At 54.3% G+C, this 18,324-nt stretch overlaps 1 protein-coding gene across 4 annotated transcripts in view; it reads left to right on the plus strand.

The window, feature by feature from the left end:
- Positions 1 to 18,324, plus strand: part of ADGRA2 (adhesion G protein-coupled receptor A2) — a 43,510-nt gene that overhangs the window by 15,960 nt on the left and 9,226 nt on the right. For all 4 annotated transcript variants that reach the window (XM_029064999.2, XM_029065000.2, XM_029065002.2 and 1 more), the window contains exons 3-14: positions 10,238 to 10,309; positions 10,680 to 10,751; positions 10,984 to 11,055; positions 11,316 to 11,479; positions 12,077 to 12,290; positions 12,849 to 13,013; positions 13,419 to 13,617; positions 13,937 to 14,086; positions 14,246 to 14,407; positions 14,710 to 14,937; positions 15,249 to 15,465; positions 16,140 to 16,357. In XM_029064999.2, the coding sequence (XP_028920832.1) occupies positions 10,238 to 10,309; positions 10,680 to 10,751; positions 10,984 to 11,055; positions 11,316 to 11,479; positions 12,077 to 12,290; positions 12,849 to 13,013; positions 13,419 to 13,617; positions 13,937 to 14,086; positions 14,246 to 14,407; positions 14,710 to 14,937; positions 15,249 to 15,465; positions 16,140 to 16,357 (1,933 nt within the window). The remainder of the gene's footprint in view (positions 1 to 10,237; positions 10,310 to 10,679; positions 10,752 to 10,983; positions 11,056 to 11,315; positions 11,480 to 12,076; positions 12,291 to 12,848; positions 13,014 to 13,418; positions 13,618 to 13,936; positions 14,087 to 14,245; positions 14,408 to 14,709; positions 14,938 to 15,248; positions 15,466 to 16,139; positions 16,358 to 18,324) is intronic.

Below are 18,324 nucleotides of genomic sequence, written 5' to 3' on the forward strand. Positions count from 1 at the left end.
GCATTCAGGTGTTTCCCGTTCCCCTGCCGCCCCTCCGCTTTGCCCTCCCAGGACACCCCTCAGCCTCCATCAGTCTTCAAGGGCTCTCGCCTCCCTTTGGATGCATTTCCCAGCTGCGCTGCTTCTCTCCCAAAGCCCAGTGGTCCAGCTAAGCAGGCAGTCATCCTGCCAGAGAAATGATCATTTATTTCTGAGGATAGCTGACCCTGGGAGGGGGTGGAGGGGAAGAGTTTCTGGTAGCTGTGGGGGTCGAGCAAGGATCTGAAGGAGGAGAAGCTGCATGGGCAGAGGGTCTAGGCCAAGCATGAGGTGGGAGTGAGCGAATGGTTAGGACGCTTCACCGATCTCCCTCCTTTTATTATGGTATTTGTTAAGCACTTAGTATGTTCCAGGCACTGTTCTAAGTGCTGGAGTAGGTACAAAATATTCAGGTTGGACACAGTCCATGTCTAAACTGGGGCTCACAGCCTTAATCCCCTTTTTACAGATGAGGTAACTTAGGCACAGTGAAGTGACTTGCCCAAGGTCACACAGCAAACAAGTGGTGGAGCTGGGATTAGAATTCAGGCTGTTCTGTCTCCCAGGCCCATGCTCTAGCCACTTGGCTATGCTTCTTCAAGCAGCATGAGCCAAAATAGGCAGATGCTTCATGGCCTGGCTCCTCTGGTGGAATCTGTGCCCAGTTCCAGCAATCAACCAATCCATGGCATTTATTGAGTGCTTACTGTGTGCAGAACACTGTGCTGAGTTTCTGCAGCTCAGGGTTTGGGGACCCTGCAGGAACTCAGCACCTGGGGTAAGGGCAGAAGACTTCACCAACTCAATGGTATTTATTGAGTGCTTACTTTGTGCAGAGCACTGTACTAAGCACATTAATTCAATTAATCATATTTATCGAGTGCTTACTGTGTGCAAAGTACGGTACTAAGCACTTGGGAGAGTATAATATAACAATAAACAGACACATTCCCTGCCCACAATGAGCTCACATGGGAGAGTACAATACAACAGAGTTAGTTCTTAGACAATAAGCTCCTAAGCTTGAGTCTGACAAGCTTTCCAAGAAAGACCCATCCCATTAAAGGGAGATGGAGCCTGGAAATAGGCCAAGAGGAGCAGAGACGGTGACTCTAGGAGATGGAGGGAGAACATGTGTGAGTGTGTGCGTGTGTGTGCGCCATGTACAGAGTGACACACACCGAATTGCTTGGAGTTCGTCAGCTCGGTATCCTAAGTAACGGGTAGGCCTGACAGGAAGAATGAGAAGTCACGAAAGTAGAGATTTGAAAGTATTCCGTTTGCCAAAAGCCAGTGAAATGATTTGACTTTCCACGCAAGCAGTTAGGAATTCAGTATTTCAGCTCCTAAACTCGAGTGAGCTCAGTGACTGAGAACTGAGTTCGGAAGAATCGTACTTAAGTTCCAGTCTCATTTCTGCATCTTTAATAGGGCAAAACCACAGATGGTTTTCCAGCCACGGGTCCTGGAGCTGATTAGGAATAGAGTTCTCCCTCTTTCCAGGGACAGTGGTGTGTGTCAATATCTCTGACAGGTCTCTCCCCTCTCACTGGTCTCACACAGGCCCAAGACCTTTCTCAGGTCTGACCCAGGTCAATCTGAGCTTCAGAGCACAAATGTTCCTTCACCCTATTTACCTTCAATTTAATACCAAGCCCCACTTAATGTAAATAACAAACTGTGACTTACTTGATGCACACTGCATATTAATAATAATGATGATGGTATTTATTACGCACTTACTATGTGCCAAGCACTGTTCTAAGCACTGGGGTGGATACGAGGTAATCAGGTTATCTCTTGTGAGCCTCACATTCCTCATCCCCATTTTCCAGATGAGGTCACTGAGACACAGAAAAGTTAAGTGGCTTGCTCGAGGTCACACAGCAGACAAATGGCAGAGGCAGCATTAGAACCTACATCCTCTGATTCTCTTGCCACTATGCCACGCTGCTTTTGTATTGGAAAGGTTCATCTTAGCGGGAAGACTTAGATGTTGTCTTGCCCTAAGGCAGGGGGATGTACTAAATGACCCCTTCCAGCCCTATTAGTCCCTGAAATTGGTTCATTATGGCCCTTATATTGGTCACCTGAGATTATCTGCTGTATGGAAGGTTGGGGGGAAGGGTGAAGGAGAACAGCTTCAGTTACTTGAAAAATTAGGAAGGGTCTACGTTGCATTGGCTCTGTTTGAAAATGACTAAATGCAGCTCAACAGACTGGCTTCTTGTAGGAATCCAGTTTTGCTCTTAGTCATAACCTGTCCATTGTGGGTCTCTGCCTGTGTGTCAGTCCAGACTCTGTATTTTTAGGTTGAAGTGTGTGTGTGTGTGTGTGTGTAAAGAAGGGGGACAGGACAGGCATCCATGAGGGTGGGAGAGACAGAGGAGAAAGTGTCTGTGACACTCTCCAGGGTCTTACTCCTGAGTGGAGGGTTCTATTTTTCCATCCTCTGCAGGATTCTGTTGGTCTGGACTCTTACTTTGAAAATAAATGGGCCGGCTGGAAAATATTAAATGAAAGCTGAAGAGAAATTAAGTTATGTTTGACCCGCAGAATTAAATGAAGAGTCCCACATATCCTGGGCTGCAATTATTTTTTGATTTTGCCCCCTGGTTCTCAGTCTCATAACTCTGACTTAAGCCAAGCATTCAAGAGAAGATGTCAGACCACTTTTGCATCAGTCTCCTTCTTGTTATGAGCAATCCCCGCACTTAGAATGGGTTCAGGGCTGGCCAAACTGTTTACAAAAAAGGGGAGACTTGAAGGAGGATGTCCCATTGAAATCGTCCCTCACCCCAGGGTCATGGTCACCTCCACTACCATCTGCCAGTGATATATCCCCAGTTAGATGAGGTTCACAAAGTTGCTATTTCTAGATTTTTTTTCCCCTTCCCACTCTCCCAAAATTACTCATCTGCTATCACACACTTTCCATCCAAAAGCACATGGCAGGGAAGAGATATGGTGAGAGTCAGTGTAGTCACTGCTGGACCGTAAATAGCCCGCAGATCTCAGTTTAGAGAAGACCCGAGAATACTTCTAGACTGCAAGCTAGCCGTGGACAGGGAATGTATCTGCCAACTCTGTAATCTCCCACGCACTTAGCACAGTGCCCTGCACCTAGTAAGCATTCAATAAGTACCATTGATTGACCAGAGCAGGAGACGTTAAGAAAGAGAGTGTTTGTGTGGATGCGTGTGTACAGACACAAGGGGCCAGGCTGAGGGGCGGGGAGGGGGCCGAGAAGGGCAACGTGGTCCGCCCCTTAATGATTTGTAGTCACCTAATGAGATTAATGAGCCCTGGGGGCTGGTATGCGGCTGGTGCTGGGGCACTCATTAGAAACAGACGCTCTCTTGGGAATCAGGGAGCAAGGGGAGGGTGCACGTTCTTACAGGCCAGATGGCTTCAATTAGTTTGGGGTTGGGGGAGGGAGGCAAGGATGATTTCCCCCTCCCACCCTTATCCCCCCTGTCCGGGAGCTGGGGGAATGCGCCACAGAGATGGCCACCACCATTGTAGGCAGAAGGCCTTCTTTCCTCCCGTCCAAATGAGGCTCTGAGAAGACAAGGGACTCGCCTCTAGCCCCAAGTCGGAGGAACAGCAAGGAGGCCCAGAGGGCCAGGGCCCTCAGATGCTGCCGTGGCCTCCAGAGCTCCTCCCCTCCTAGCAGCAGGCAGAGGGGAACGTGGGGACCCGGGGTCGTGTTCTCTGCGTGTGTCTGCCTCGCTTGGCTTTCTAATTAACGCGGGAAGTCTTGTAGGGTTGGAAGGAGGAGCCGTTCTGTGGCCTCAGACCCTGTAATTTGGTCTCCAAACCTACGAGCAGGGAGGTCTGTGGGGGCTGGAGGGAGCCGGCTCTGGGCCGCTCCCCTCCCCGCACACCACTACCCGGCCTGCTCAACTGCTGCCTAGGAATTATCAGGAAACCCAACAAGAGGAGGATGGAGACAGGAGAGTCAGCCCTCTGTGAGGGCACCTGGGCGCGCATGTGTCTGTGTGTCTGGACAACCAAGAAGCCTCCTTGAGTGTGAGGGAGGAACAGATCCAACCCAAGGGCAGAGAACTCTCTAGTGGGAGTGAGGAAGAGGGTGGAAAAGAGTCCCCTGCCTTTCCCCTGGGACTTTCCAATGGAGCCAGGCCCTGTTGAAAGGGAGTAGCAGGCTGTCTCCCCAGCTGGGAGGGATGAGAAAGCTAAAGAGCTGTGCCCCGGCTCTGAAAGAGCCACCCAGCTCCCTCCCTGCAAGGGCCAGGCGCCTGAAGATGCCGTATCTGGGCGCTGTGGGCAACTCCGGCAACTCCGATGAAGAGATGGCCTACAGCCAGTTAGCCTTCTCCCCTGCAGCTTCTTCTCCTTGGCCTCCACAGGCCAAGTGGGTGGGACTGAGGTTCTCAGATTTGCGGATGCGCAGGTAGACCCCAACCCCCTCGTCCCCTGAGCTGGGAGGAGACACGGCCTGACTTTCCAGGAAGGCCCTGCTTTCTGGTGCTTTGGAGGAGAGACAAACTACCCCAAGTCCCTCCGCTGCCTCAGTAAGGGAGGGGGAGGAAGGGGTGGGGAGGCAGCGCCATTGTCTGGGGGCTTCTCCAGGATTGGCGGCCCCGTGGCCCAGATCCCTGGGCTCCGGGCTGCCCAGACTGGCTCCCGGCTGCAGGAAACCAAGGGCAGGAAGAGGCAGTGGGGCCCGTGCAGCATAGCAGGCAGAGAGATCCCATCTGCAAAGCATCAGCTGGGCCAGCAGGGTGGGGGGAGGAAATGGGAATAAACACAAGTTAGCCGGGAGGCGGGGGCGGGGGGCCACGGCCTCAGCCCCTTGGCAACCCATGAAGGGAAGTGACACAATGAGGAATGTGTTTCCCTCTGCCAGTCCTGCGCGGGAGCCGTGCTTCGGGCCGTGGGGTAGGAGGCCGGGCCGGGGAATGACCTGGATAGCAGAGCAAATGCTGAGGCCCTTCCCAGGCCCGGGATTGGGAAGGAGCAGCAGGGCAGCGGCATTGACGTGTGGGGAGGGGGTATGCCGGGGTCTCTCTCGGGAGCACCGCATGTGCGTGTTCAGTGTCTGTGTCTCAGGGTCTGTATGAGTAGGTGCAGCCGTTGCCCGAATGTTCCTTATGTGTGTGGCTCGGCATCCGTACACTTCCAGAAGAGAGTGAGCGTGTGTATGTTGGGATCCTTTTCTTTCCTTATGCTAGTCAGGGGGTGCTGGGCTCCTCTGGGCCCGGGTCCTTTGTACCCCAATCCTCTGCTCCATGGGATTTCTAGGGACAGGGTTCAAGATGGGGGAGGGTTGAGGCATGAGTGACAAGAGTGGAGGGGGAGGAGGCCAGAGAAGGGGTGAGTGTGTGTAATTTACACTCACTCTGACTGTTTATGTTAAGTCTCTGGTTTTCAGCCAAGCTGCCCCCCTGATGGGGATGGGACCGCCCCTGTCCCAGCTTCCTTTCTCCACAGCAGGGATCAAGCTCCATTAACCCCTCCCTAGTCATTGCCCAGGGCACAGTGGTAGAATCGATTCCCTCCCCTCCGCCGGCTCTCCGTCCCAGCAGGGCTCCAGGGTCTCCCTTGCATCACGGCTCTGCTTGGGGCAGGGAGGTGGCAGTGGGTCAGGCAGGAAAGGGAGATTATTTGGGTGCTTCTCTGGGGCTCTAGCTGGAGCAGGGCAATTCCCCAGCCTTCACTGTGGGTGGATGCTCCCGGCAGGAATCATTCAGGGACAGTCTCCTCCTGGCCACTCCGAGCCCCACCTAAACAGGCTAGGGGGTTCATTTGGGCCACGTCAAAACTCATAGATACTGTGCTCAGCCTGAGCTGAAGAGTCAGAGCTCTCCAACTGGAAACCATGATTATTGTAGTTGCTGTTATTATTATTATTATCAATAATAATACGCATTTACTATGTGTCGATCACTGTTCTAAGCGCTGAGGTAGCTACAAGTTAATTAGGCTGGATACAGTCTCTCTCTAACTTGGGGCTCACAGTATAGGAGGGAGAATAGGTTTTGAATCCCCATTTTCTGTAGAGGAAACTGAAGCACAGAGGAGTTAAGTGACTTACCCAAGATCACACAGCAGACACGTGGCAGAGCTGGGATTAGAACCCAGGTCCTCTGATTTTCAGGTCCGTGCTCTTTCCACTAGGCCTCGACTGGGAAATGAATTAGTCATTCAGTGGTATTTATTGAATGCTGATTGTATAATGAACACTGTACTAAGCACTTGAAAGAGGACGATGAAGTAGAGTTGGTAGACATGTTCCCTGCCCACACAGGAGCTTACAGTCTAGAAGGGGAGACCAACATTAAAATAAATTACCGCTATGGGAATGGGAGAGTATAAGGATTACGTACCTGAGTGCAGTGGGTTAGGATGAGTATCAAGTGCTTAAGGGGTACAGATCCAAGTTCAGAGGCAGTGTAGAGGGGAGGGTAAGAGACATGAGGGCCTAAAACAGGGAAGACCTTTTGGAGGAGGTGTGATTTTAGGAGGACTTTGAAGGTGGGAGAGTGGTGGTCTGTTAGATATGAAGGGGGAAGGAGTTCCTGGCCAGAGGGAAGACGTGGGCATGGGGTCATTGGCTAGAGAAAAGAAATCGAGGTTCGGTGAGTAGGTTGGTGGTAGAGGAGCGAAATGTGTGGACTGGGTGGTAGTAGGAGGTGAGGGAGGCAAGGTAGGAAGAGGAGAGCTGATTTAAGTGCCTTAAAGCCAACAGTGAGGAGTTCTTAGTGGATTCTTCACCGTCCAATCAATCAATTCTATTAATGGAGTGTTTACTGTGAACAGAGCGCTGTACTAAGTGCTTGGGAGAGTACAGTATAACAGAGTTTGTAGACGGCGTTCCCTGCCCACCAGGAGTTTACAGTCTTGAGGTGGAGGCGGTCATTAAAATAAATTATGGCTATGTAATTAAGTGCCGTGGGGCCGAGGGTACAGCTCCGAGTGCATAAGCAATGCAAAAGACAGAGGCAGCAAGGGAAATGAGGGTTTAATCGGGGAAGGCCTCTTGGAAAAGAAGTGGTTTTAAAAAAGCTTTAACGGTGTGTAGAGTAACGGCCTGTTGTATATGACGGGGGAGAGAGTTCCAGGCCAGAGGGAGGGTTTGGGCTAGGGGTCGGTGGCGAGATAGATGAGATCGAGGTTCATCGAGTAGGTTGGCATTGGAGGATTGAACCATGTGGGCTGGGTTGAAGTAGGAAATCAGCGAGGTAAGAAAAGAGGGGCGAGCTGATTGAGTGCCTTAAAGGCACTGATAAGGAGTTTTTGTTTGTTGCGGAGGTGGATGGGTAACCACTGGGGGTTCTTGAGGAATGGGGAGATGTGAACTGAATGGTTTTAAAAAAAATGATCCAGGCAGCAGAGTGAAGTGTGGACTGGAGAGGGGAGAGACAGGAGGCAGGGAAGTCAGCGAGGAGGCTGATGGTGTGGTGGATAAAGCACGGGCCTGGGAGTCAGGAGGGTGTGGGTTCTAATCACAGCTCTGCCACCAGTCTGCCGTGTGACCTTGGGCAAGTCACTTCATTTCTCTGTACCTCAATTACCTCATCTATAAAATGGGGATTGAGACCAGGAGCCCCATGTGGGACAGGGACTGTGCTTACTTCTATCCACCCCAGTGCTCAGTAGAGTGCCCGGCACACAGTAAGCGCTTGACAAGTACCACAGTTATTATTATTATTACTCAAGGTGGTATAAGATCAGCGACTGGATCAGCACGGCAGCAGTTTGGATGGGGAGGAAAGGGCAGATTTTCATGATGTTATGAAGGTAGATGGGGCACGATTTAGTGACAGATTGAATATGTGGGTGGAATGAGAGAGATGAGCCGAGGATAATGCCAAGGTCAGAGGTTTGGGAGGCAGGGATGTTAGTAATGTTGTCTCCAGTGATAGGAAAGGCAGGGCAACGTGGTTTAGTGAAAAGGGCACGGTCTTGGGAGTCGGAGGTCGAGTCCTAATCCCGGCTCCGCTGCTTGTCAGCTGTGTGACTGTGCCTCAGTTACCTCATCTGTAAAATGGGGATGAAGTATGTGAGCCCTACGTGGGACAACCTGATTACCTTGTTTCTACCCCAGCGCTTAGAACAGTACTTGGCACATAGTAAGTGCTTAACAAATACCAACATTATTGTTATGATTATTATTATGCAGGATCAGTCAGACTCGGAAACCATTCCAGCGGGAGGGAGGAACCCGACTGTGGGCTCTAGAAAAACCCTGGTTCCGTCCCATTTAAGGCCTTGCAAAGCGCCATACTCTGCATTCCAGCTCGGAGCACCCGAGCAATATCTGTCTTCCTTACCACCCCCCTCAAGCCACTCTGGCCTTCGGTCGCCGGGCCAGGTGGCCGGTGGCGCGGTGGGCGGGTTCCCGCAGGTGTGCGGGAGCTGTCCCTTCAGCACTCTCTCCTCCTCCTCTTCCTCCTCCTCTTCCTCCTCCTCTTCCTCCTCCTCTTCCTCCTCCTCTTCCTCCTCCTCCTCCTCCTCCTCCCCCCGCCCCCCGCCTCTGGGCCTGCAGGGGAGGACAGGTGGACAATCTGGTCCCGCTTGCTGAGCAGAGGAAGAGCTCTCCGAGGCCCCCAGTCCCAGCTGAAGTCCTTGTACAATTGCCCCACTTGGCTCCAACAGTCAGCTTTCCTCCCGGTTGATAATCCCTGCCTTGGCACTCTTCCTGAGGCCGCCGGAGGGGCCGGGCCCAGACTTTCCACCCTGATGTCTCACCTGGCTTGATAACGTGCCCTTTAGTTCTCCCGCCTAACACACACCCACACGGACAGGCTTAGAAGAAGAGAAGCAGCGTGGCTTAGTGGATAGAACACAGGCCTGAGAGTCAGGAGGACCTGGGTTCTAATCCTAGCTCGGCTACATGTCCGCTGTGTGACTTTGGGCAAGTCACTTCCTTTTTCTGGGCCTCACTTACCTCATCTGTAAAATGGGGATAAGAGCATGAGCCCCCTATGGGAGAGGGCTTGTATCCTCTTGTATCTACCTCAGTGCTTAGAACAGTGCATGGCACATAGTAAGGGCTTAACAAGTACTATTCTTCTTCTTCTTATTATTATTAATAATAAAAAGAGGAGTTTTCCTCCCTCTCATTCTGAATTCTTTGTCCCAATTTTCCGCATGTCATGCGTGTTGTCAATCCATACTATATTTTGAGGGGCTTTACTTTTTTATGGTAATTGTCAAGCACTTCCTATACGCCAGGTACTGTACAAAGCACTGGGGTAGATGAAGCACAAAGAAGTGAAACGACTTGGCCAAGGTCACAGAGCAGACAAGTGGCAGAGCCCGAATTAGAACCCACATCCTCTGCTTTCCAAGCCCGTGCTCTTTCGACTAGACCCTGAAGCTTCTCAAAGTCTACTCTGTGCAGAGCACTGTTCTAAGCACTTGAGTTGACTGAAGATACAATCAGATGCCTCACTCCAACCCGGAGCTCAGTCCCCTCCTTATCCCCATCAGTCCTCACCCCCAGCTACCTCCAGCAGTTTAGGGGGCAGAAGGCCCTTCCCGCTCTGAGTTTGGGACACAAGGACCGAAGCCCCAGGGAGTTGCTCTGCTCTTCGGGCACCGTCACTAACCCCCAGCAGCAGGAGAGTGTTTGAGGACCTTTGTTCTCTCCCTTCCCTGTCCCCTCTGTCCCTGTTGAGCCCATTCCTGACTTCCTCTCTCAATCCATCAATCAATCAAATTTATTGAGCACTTACTGTACTAAGCGCTAGGGAGAGTACAATATAACAATAAACAGATACATTCCCTGCTGAGCTCTGAGCTGAGAGTCATGGGCCCAGGGACTGGGTAGGACCAGTCGGCAGAGGGGGTGGAGGAGGTTCGGAGGATAGAGAACAAAGAGATGGGAGAGTCCTAAGAGAGTCTGAAGTTTCTAGTTCATGTGGAAGGTCTGCAGAAGAACTGGGAGGGAAAGGAAGTAGCATGACCTAGTGAATAGAGCTTGGGCCTGGGAGGCAGAAGACCTGAGTTCTAATTTCAGCTCCTCCACTTGTCTTTGTGATCTTGGGTAAGTCACTTCAATTCTCTATGGCTCAGTTACTACATCTGTATAATAAGGATTAAAACTGGGAGCCCCGTGTGGGACATGGACTGTGTTCAACCTGTTTAGCTTGTATCTACCCCAGTGCTTAGTACAGCACCTGGCACATTGTAAGGGTTTAACAAATACCATTTAAGAAAAAAAGTAAGCCTTGTCCCTCTGCCTCCCCAGGGACTTGAAAAACAACCTCATCAGCACAGTACAGCCTGGAGCCTTTCTGGGACTGGGGGAATTAAAACGTCTGTGAGTATCTCTGTCTGTGTTCCTACCCAACCCCCTCACCTCTCCCTCCCTCTTTCTTCCTCTCCCTCCCTCTTTCTTCCTCTCCCTCCCTCTTTCTTCCTCTCCCTCCCATTTTCCTCCTCCTTATGAGAGTTTGCACTCTTTTTATCTTTCTCTCTCCCTCCCCACCCACCCTTGTAGATCTAACAGTTTCCAAGCCTCCCTTACCCACTCACCCCTAGCCCCCATCCCTGTCAGATCCAATTCCCCCTCCCTCATTTTACCCTCAGATCTCCCTCTCCCTTGCTCCCAGCCCTTTGCCCTCCTTTTATGTCCCCTCCCACTTCACTGCTTGGGCCTCCTGAAGCTGTCGGGATGTGTATATCTACAGAGACCTCTCCAACAACCGGATTGGCTGCCTCTCCTCTGCCATCTTCCAGGGACTCTCCAGCCTCCTCCGTCTGTGAGTGCCTGGGTTGGGGAGTGGGGGGAGGAGAGAATGGACAGGAGGAAAAGCTGTGCCTCTACTGATGACCTGAGGGGAGGGAAGCTAGCACCAGGAGTGGGGGGTGGGGGGTAAGGGAAGGGGGTCACACGACCGACCGTGAGTCCACCATTCCCCTATTTCCCAGGGGCTTCAGGGCTGGCTAGTGCTGCTTCCCTTAGGGCTCAGACTCTGCTTTCTTTCCCCACAGAAACATGTCCGGGAACATCTTCTCTAGCCTGCAGGCTGGGGTGTTTGATGAACTGACTTCCTTGAAGGTTGTGTGAGTATCTCTCCCTGCCCCACCGATTCGCCCTGTGCCCAAGGGAGAGGCCCTCTTATTTGCTTGGTGGCACTTTCATGGGCACACATGGGCACATCTATCCAAGTCTCCACACTCATTTTCCTGACTGGCCATTCCCAGCCCCAAATCAATGCTTTCCTCTCCTCTCCTCCTCTGCCCGGGAGCAATTTGCTCCCCCCTGGCCGGATGACCACGGTTCTTGCCTCGGTGACCACCGTGGCCTTTTCCTCTTCTTTCAGGGACTTTGGCACGGAGTATCTGACCTGTGACTGCCGCCTGCGCTGGGCCTTGCCCTGGGCCCGCAACCACTCGGTGCAACTGTCGGAGCGGACCCTGTGCGCCTATCCCAGTCCCCTGCATGGCCAAGCCCTGCGCGGCCTCCGGGATGCCCAGCTCCGCTGTGGTGAGTGACTCCCCTTCCTCCTCCCAACCCACTGGCTGCCACCCCCTGAAACCTCTCCCTCCAGGGGCCTTCCTGCCAGAGACCCAGGCCCTTCCCACCCTCTCCCAACTTCAAACTCTCATCTGAAACCAGGATTCCTAAACATTTTCCTGCTGCTCTCTGGCCCTTTGCTCCCGGGCCCATTTTCTTTCCCCCTTGTCTTCCTTCCTCTCCTGCTGTGCTCAGTTGGGTGTGGGATGCAGCTAACTCTGACCATGATGGATGGAGGGGGCTGCTTAGCTCCAGTTTCTGCCATTCTCCCCTCTCCCTGAGGGTCTCCACAGCCCCTGACTTTCCCCAGCCCTTTGTCTTCCTTCTCTTCCCCTTCCTCCCCTTCCCTTCCCCACCCTCCTCCTCCCCTTCTTCCCACTCTCCTCCTCCCCTTCCCCTTCTCCTTGCCCTGCCCCTCCTCCTTCCCCTCCTGCTGCTTCTCCTTGCCACCCTCCTTCTCCCAGCTCTTGTCCTCTCCTCCTCCTCTTCCTCCACCTCCTCAGGCCTTCATCCTCCTCGTGGTCCGGTTTCCCTGCCAGGGCTCACTGTGGTTCTGCTCCCCCACAGTGGGCGCCCCGGAGCTGCACACTCACCACCTGATCCCCTCGCTGCGCCAGGTGGTGTTCCAGGGAGATCGCCTGCCCTTCCAGTGCACCGCCAGCTACCTGGGCCGTGGCACCCGCATCCGCTGGTACCACAACCGGATGCCCGTGGAGGGTGATGAACGGGCGGGCATTATCCTGGAGGAGAGCCTGGTTCACGACTGCACCTTCATCACCAGGTGTTGGCCCCTGCCCTTCCCAGGCTGGGCCTGGGGAGGGTGAACACTGGCATCCCTTGGGATTTGGGGAGGAGTGGCTGGGGAGGTGGCGGGGGGTGGAGGGATGGGGGGGTGGATTTTAGGAGACGGTGTCTCAGAATTTATGGGACGGAGAAAGGGTTGGGCTGGCGATGTCTTGTGAAAATACTTCCAGCTTGGCAGATGCAAAGACTCCAACCCCAAGAGAGACCCTGGGCCCGAGAGATCCCTGAACTGAACCACCTTGTGCTAGAATAACAATCACTATGATGCTATTAATTTAACACTAAATTTGTACTAAGCACTGGGACAGAGCCAAGCCGATCAGATGCAGTCCCTGCCCCACACGAGGAGTACAATATAATAGGTATGGGAGAGAAGGTACCTTATCCCCACTTTACTGATAGGGAAACTGAGGCACCGAGTGACTCGACCAAGATTATGCAGTCGGCCGATGGCAGTATTGTGATGGGAACCCGAGTCTCCCGGCTCCCCGTTTAAGACTCTCTCCCTTTTTTCCCGGCCCTCTGTCCGCTCCAGTGAGCTGATCCTGTCCAACATCCACGTGTGGGCTTCCGGGGAGTGGGAGTGTTCTGTGTCCACCGCCCAAGGGAATGCCAGCAAGAGCGTGGAGATTGTAGTGCTGGAGACTTCGGCTTCCTACTGCCCTGCCGAGCGAGTCGCCAACAACCGGGGAGACTTCAGGTGTGTGCCAGGGAAGAGGGGGAGGGGAGTGGTTTGGGTGATGGGGGTTGGAGTCTGACACCAAGTTCTCTTGCCATGGATTCCCCCAATTTCCCCCCATTTGTCTGCTCCCCTTGGTTGTCCCTGTGGGGAACGCTTCCTCCTCCCCGCAGCCATCCAACCACCCGAATTTACCAAGGCCCCTCCTGTTGGAACAGCAAGACTCTGTCCCAGTTCAAACTATGATAACTTGTAGCGAGGGTGGGAGGTGAGACTGGCTAAAGTGAGAGTTGGGAGAGGAAGGGGGTCCCGTAAGGGTGTCGAGAAGGGCAAAGGGCCGGAGAACCCCGTGGCTGGAGTCGTCGGGGATGGACAGGACGGGGGCGCGAGGTTCCCGAGCTACCAGCTTCCCATCCTCTGCCTTAGGTGGCCCCGCACCCTGGCGGGCATCACCGCCTACCAGTCCTGTCTCCAGTACCCTTTCACCTCCGTGCCCCTCAGCGGGGGCGCTCCGGGCACCAGGGCCTCCCGCCGCTGCGGCCGTGCCGGCCGCTGGGAACCAGGAGACTACTCCCATTGTCTGTACACCAACGACATCACCCGGGTGCTCTACACCTTTGTCCTGGTGAGGCTGGTCGGGGCTGGGGGGTGCGGGGGGAGTGGAGTAGGAGAAGAGGCCTGGCTGGGCCTCGGGGCATAGGTGGGTCCAGGGCGTAGGGATGAGATGGGGAAGGGAAGAGATGTGACTTTGGGGCTGGAGTGGGCAGAGGAGCAGGTGGGTGGTGGTGGCAGTTGCTGGGAGGAGATGGGATTCCAGTCCAGGCTCAGTTTTGCGCCTGAGGCTCTGCCCTCTGGGTGTGTGTGGTGTGCGGGGCTGGAGGAAGAATAGCGCTAAAGAGGTAAGGGGACCGCGGCTAGAGGGGTCTCCTCTTCCCACCCCGCAGATGCCCATCAATGCTTCCAACGCACTGACCCTGGCGCACCAATTGAGGGTGTACACTGCCGAGGCAGCTGGCTTCTCTGACATGATGGACATTGTCTACGTGGCTCAGATGATTCGTAAATTCCTGGGCTACGTAGACCAGATCAAGGAGGTGAGGCTTCTCCTCCCGACTCTGGCTCCCCGGCTACCCTGCCTCCCTCCTCCCCACCCCCCACCAAGCACCCTGATTCCTTAGCCACCCCCTCCCGTACCCCCGGTCCCTCAGCCACCAGCTCCCTGACCTTTCTCTTCCTGGCCTTCCCTTTCCCAGCTCGTGGAGGTGATGGTGGACATGGCCAGCAACCTAATGCTGGCGGATGAACACCTGCTGTGGCTGGCCCAGAGAGAGGACAAGGCCTGCAGCGGCATCGTGGGGGCTCTGGAGCGCATCGGGGGGGCCGCCCTCAGCCCCCACGCTCAGCATATCTCTGTGGTAATGGGGGGGAGCGGGGCCAAGAGAACACGGGAAAGGGCACCCTATCAGAGGTCATCTCCATCCTGAGGGCTCAGGGGAAGGACCGGTGACCAGTACGTGGCCTAGGAGGAGAGGGAAGGTGTTTGAGGGGGAGGCAGATACCGGGTTCCAGAATCGTGGCCACCCCTTACCAAAAGGCTTGCCCCCAGATGGAAGGAGTTAGAGGTCCCACACTGTAGGCTGATGGGGCGCTTAGTTTCCGGTGTTGGTGGGTAGGTGGTACCTCCCAATCTGTGGGGTGACTGGGCTCCCGTCCTCAGAACTCACGGAACGTGGCTCTGGAAGCATACCTCATCAAACCCCACAGCTACGTGGGCCTCAGCTGCACGGCCTTCCAGCGACGAGAGGGAGGAGGGGGCCTGGGGCCCCGGCCAGGGTCCCCCATCCAGGACCCCCGGCCAGACCCCGAGCCCCCCTCCGACCAGCAGCTCCGCTTCCGCTGCACCACCGGACGGCCTAACGTCTCTCTGGCAGCCTTTCACGTCAAGGTGGGGCAAGGGTGGGGAGGGCATTGGGTTTGAGGGGAGCATGAGAAGGGAAAGCAAGGGAGAAGTGAATTGGGGGCAGTTTAGAGCAAAAAGTGTGTCTGTCTGTGTATGGGTGTGGGTGTGTCGGTCTGTGTATGGGTGTGTTGGGGCGGGGAGGGGTGAACTCTTAGGAGTGAATTCAAGAATGGGGAAGAAAGAAGACTAGGACAGACTGTGGATGGGGCTGAAGCAGCGTCTGTGACCTAGTAAAAGTGGGCCCCAGAGGGCCAAGCAGCTGCACTGTCTCTGAGGAATCCCCATGTCCTTCCCAGAACAGCGTGGCCCTGGCCTCAATCCAGCTGCCCCCGAGTCTGTTCTCAGCCCCGCCGGCCGCCCTGGCCCCTCCAGTCCTCCCAGACTGCACCCTACAGCTGCTCGTCTTCCGCAACGGACGCCTCTTCCGAAGCCACGGTAACACCTCCCGCCCTGGAGCTTCGGGGCCGGGCAAGAGGCGTGGAGTCGCCACCCCAGTGATCTTCGCGGGAACCAGTAAGAGGCTTTTACCTCTCCTCCGCACCCCCCAGCCCGGCTCAGATAACCTCAGACCACCCCTCCTTCTCGGCAACCCTCCTCTGGCCCCACCCCAAGCCTCGGTCTTCCCTGGGGGTATCATAATCGTAATAGTCATAATTAATAATAATAGTATTTGGTAAGTTCTTACTATGTATTGAGCACCGTTTCAAGCGTTGGGGTAGATCCAAGTTAATCAGATTAGAAGCACTCTCTATCCTACACAGGGCTCACAGTCTAAGGAGGGAGAACAGGTATTTAATCCCCATTTTACAGTTGAGGAAACTGAGGCACAGAGAAGTTAAGTGACTTTCCGAAGGTCACACTGCCGGCAAGTGGCAGAGCTGGGATTAGAACCCAAGTCCTCTCACTCCCAGGCCCATGCTCTTTCCTCTAGGCCATGCTGTGGCTGTGCTGAAAAAGAACTAAACATGGTCCCAAAGGGTGGGCTGTGGTGGGAGAGAGCAGGCCCCCTGCCTGCTGAGGGAAGGGGACTCTGGAAATCAGCCCCAGGATGAGGCAGGGAGCAGGGCCCCAGTGTCTGTCCCTCCAGTGTCTGAGGGGCCCCGTTATCTGTCAACCCACAAATGCCAACTCTGTCCTGTCCCATCCCATCCCATCCCAATCCATCTCCTCCTCTGTGTCTCTTCTAGGTGGCTGTGGGGTAGGGAATCTCACAGAGCCAGTGGCTGTCTCCCTGCGGCACTGGGCGCAAGGGGCTGATCCCGTAGCAGCTTCCTGGAGCACGGAGGGCCCGGGAGGGCCGGGAGGACCGGGAGGCTGGAGCTCTGAGGGCTGCCAGCTCCGCTTCAGCCAACCCAACGTCAGCTCCTTGCACTGCCAACACCTGGGCAATGTTGCTGTGCTCATGGTGCGTACGGCCCGGGGGCAACACGGTATGGGAAGGGAGGGAGGGAGGGCAAAGGAGAGCAGTGGAGAGGCAGGGAGACTAAGGGGAGGAACCTGACTTCTCTGGGAAGTGAAGACACGAGAGTGTATGGGTGGGTGGGGTCACAAGGAGGAGGAATCAAGCAATGGTATTTATTGAGTGCTTATTCTGTGCAGCACATTGTACTGAGGGTTTGGGAGATTATAATACAACAGAGTTGATAGATAAGTTCCCTGCCCACAAGGAGACTGGGGACAGGCTGAAGAGTCAGAGTGATGAACCTCCTATTTGCCCTTTCTCTCCTTGGGACTTGGGACTGGTTTGGTGCTGTCCCTGGGATTTATAGTTCACCTGAGGCTCCTCGGGGTGGCATACCCCTCAGGGCCGACACAGTCCCTGGTGGACCAGGGGGTCCAGGAACCCCAGGGAGACTGCTCGGCTGTGACTGTCTTTCTAGTCCCTGGGTGGGCTGGGGTGTTATTTGTTGGCCCTGGGGATTTAGTTCAGCCTAGCTCCCTCCAAGGCCACACCAGACCTGCAGAACAGCAACTCAAACCCAAAGGGGTTTGAACTACTCCAGCCTCTCTGGACCGATGATTAAGGACAGGTCCAGAGTCCTCTGGGGTCCACTCTCTGGAGGTACAAACCCCAAAGGGGAGCCCCAGGCCTTTTCTGTCTGCCCCCTAGAAGGGAAGAGCTGATAAGCTCGTTGTGGGCAGGGAATGTTTCTACCAACTCAGTTCTACTGTACTCTCCCACGCACTTAGTACAGTGTTCTGCACACAAGAAGTGTTCAATAAATACCATTGATTGAACACCACTCATCCAGTTCTTACTGGCTCTCTGGAGGATGGTACTTGAGAGCCAGAAACAATAGTAATGATAATATTAAGTGTGGTATTTGTTAAATATTTACTATGTGCCGGGCACTGTTCTAAGCACTATAGAAGATACAAGGTAATCGGGTTGGGTATAGTCCCTGTCCCACATAGGGCTCACAGTCTTAATCCCCATTTTACAGATGAGGGAACTGAGGCACAGGGAAGTTAAGTGACAAGTGGCAGACAAGTAGCGGAGCTGGGATTAGAACGTGGGTCCTTCTGACTCCTAGGCCCATTACTTTATTCACTAGGCCACACTGCTTCCCTTTCTCCTGTGCCTGGCCCTGAGAAAGATGAGGCTGGAGTAGCAGTGCCAAGATTTCACATTGCTGCACCCAGTCAAACCTAAACTCTCACATTTGAGACAAATCCAGGCAAAACCCTTAGCGCCTGGAGCTAGTCAGAGATCTGGGACTACTCAGGCTATGACTGAGGGGAAAGCAAGAGACCTCCCCCCACAGGGTCTGGGAGCCCTCTCTTAAACCTCTACCCTTCCCTGCCACCCACCTCCACGACTGTTGCTTGTGGTCCCAGCAGGGATGATACTTTTTACCTTATTTGCACCACTAATAATAATAACTGTGGTATCTGTTAAGTCCTCACTAAGTGCCAGGGATTGTACCAAGTGCTGGAGTAGATACAAGTTTACCAGGTTGGACACAGTCCCTGTCCTTCATAGGCTCACGGTCTCAATCCCCATTTTACAGATGAGGTAACTGAGGCACAGAGAAGTGAAATGATTTGCCCAAGGTCACACAGCAGATAAGTGGCGGAGACAGGATTCGAACCCCATGACTTTCTGCCTGCCAGGCCCGTACTCTATCCACTTCTCCGTGCTGCTGCTCTATGCTTATGTAACCTCTGCCCATGCTGAGTGCCTGGAAAGGGTTAAGAGGGGCATGAGGCCTGCTCGGGGGTGCGTTGGTTAGGTTTCTGCCCAGCACTCATCACTGCCCGGGCAAGTAGGGCACTGAGAGAGAGGAGCTGGGCGGCCCGGGCTGCTTGCAGCCTCGCATCCACTCTGTTCCCAGTCATCCTCCCTCCATGGATCCCAGGCTCCCACCTCTG

The sequence above is a fragment of the Ornithorhynchus anatinus genome, chromosome 5, assembly GCF_004115215.2.
Source record: "Ornithorhynchus anatinus isolate Pmale09 chromosome 5, mOrnAna1.pri.v4, whole genome shotgun sequence".
In the NCBI taxonomy this organism is placed as follows: domain Eukaryota; kingdom Metazoa; phylum Chordata; class Mammalia; order Monotremata; family Ornithorhynchidae; genus Ornithorhynchus; species Ornithorhynchus anatinus.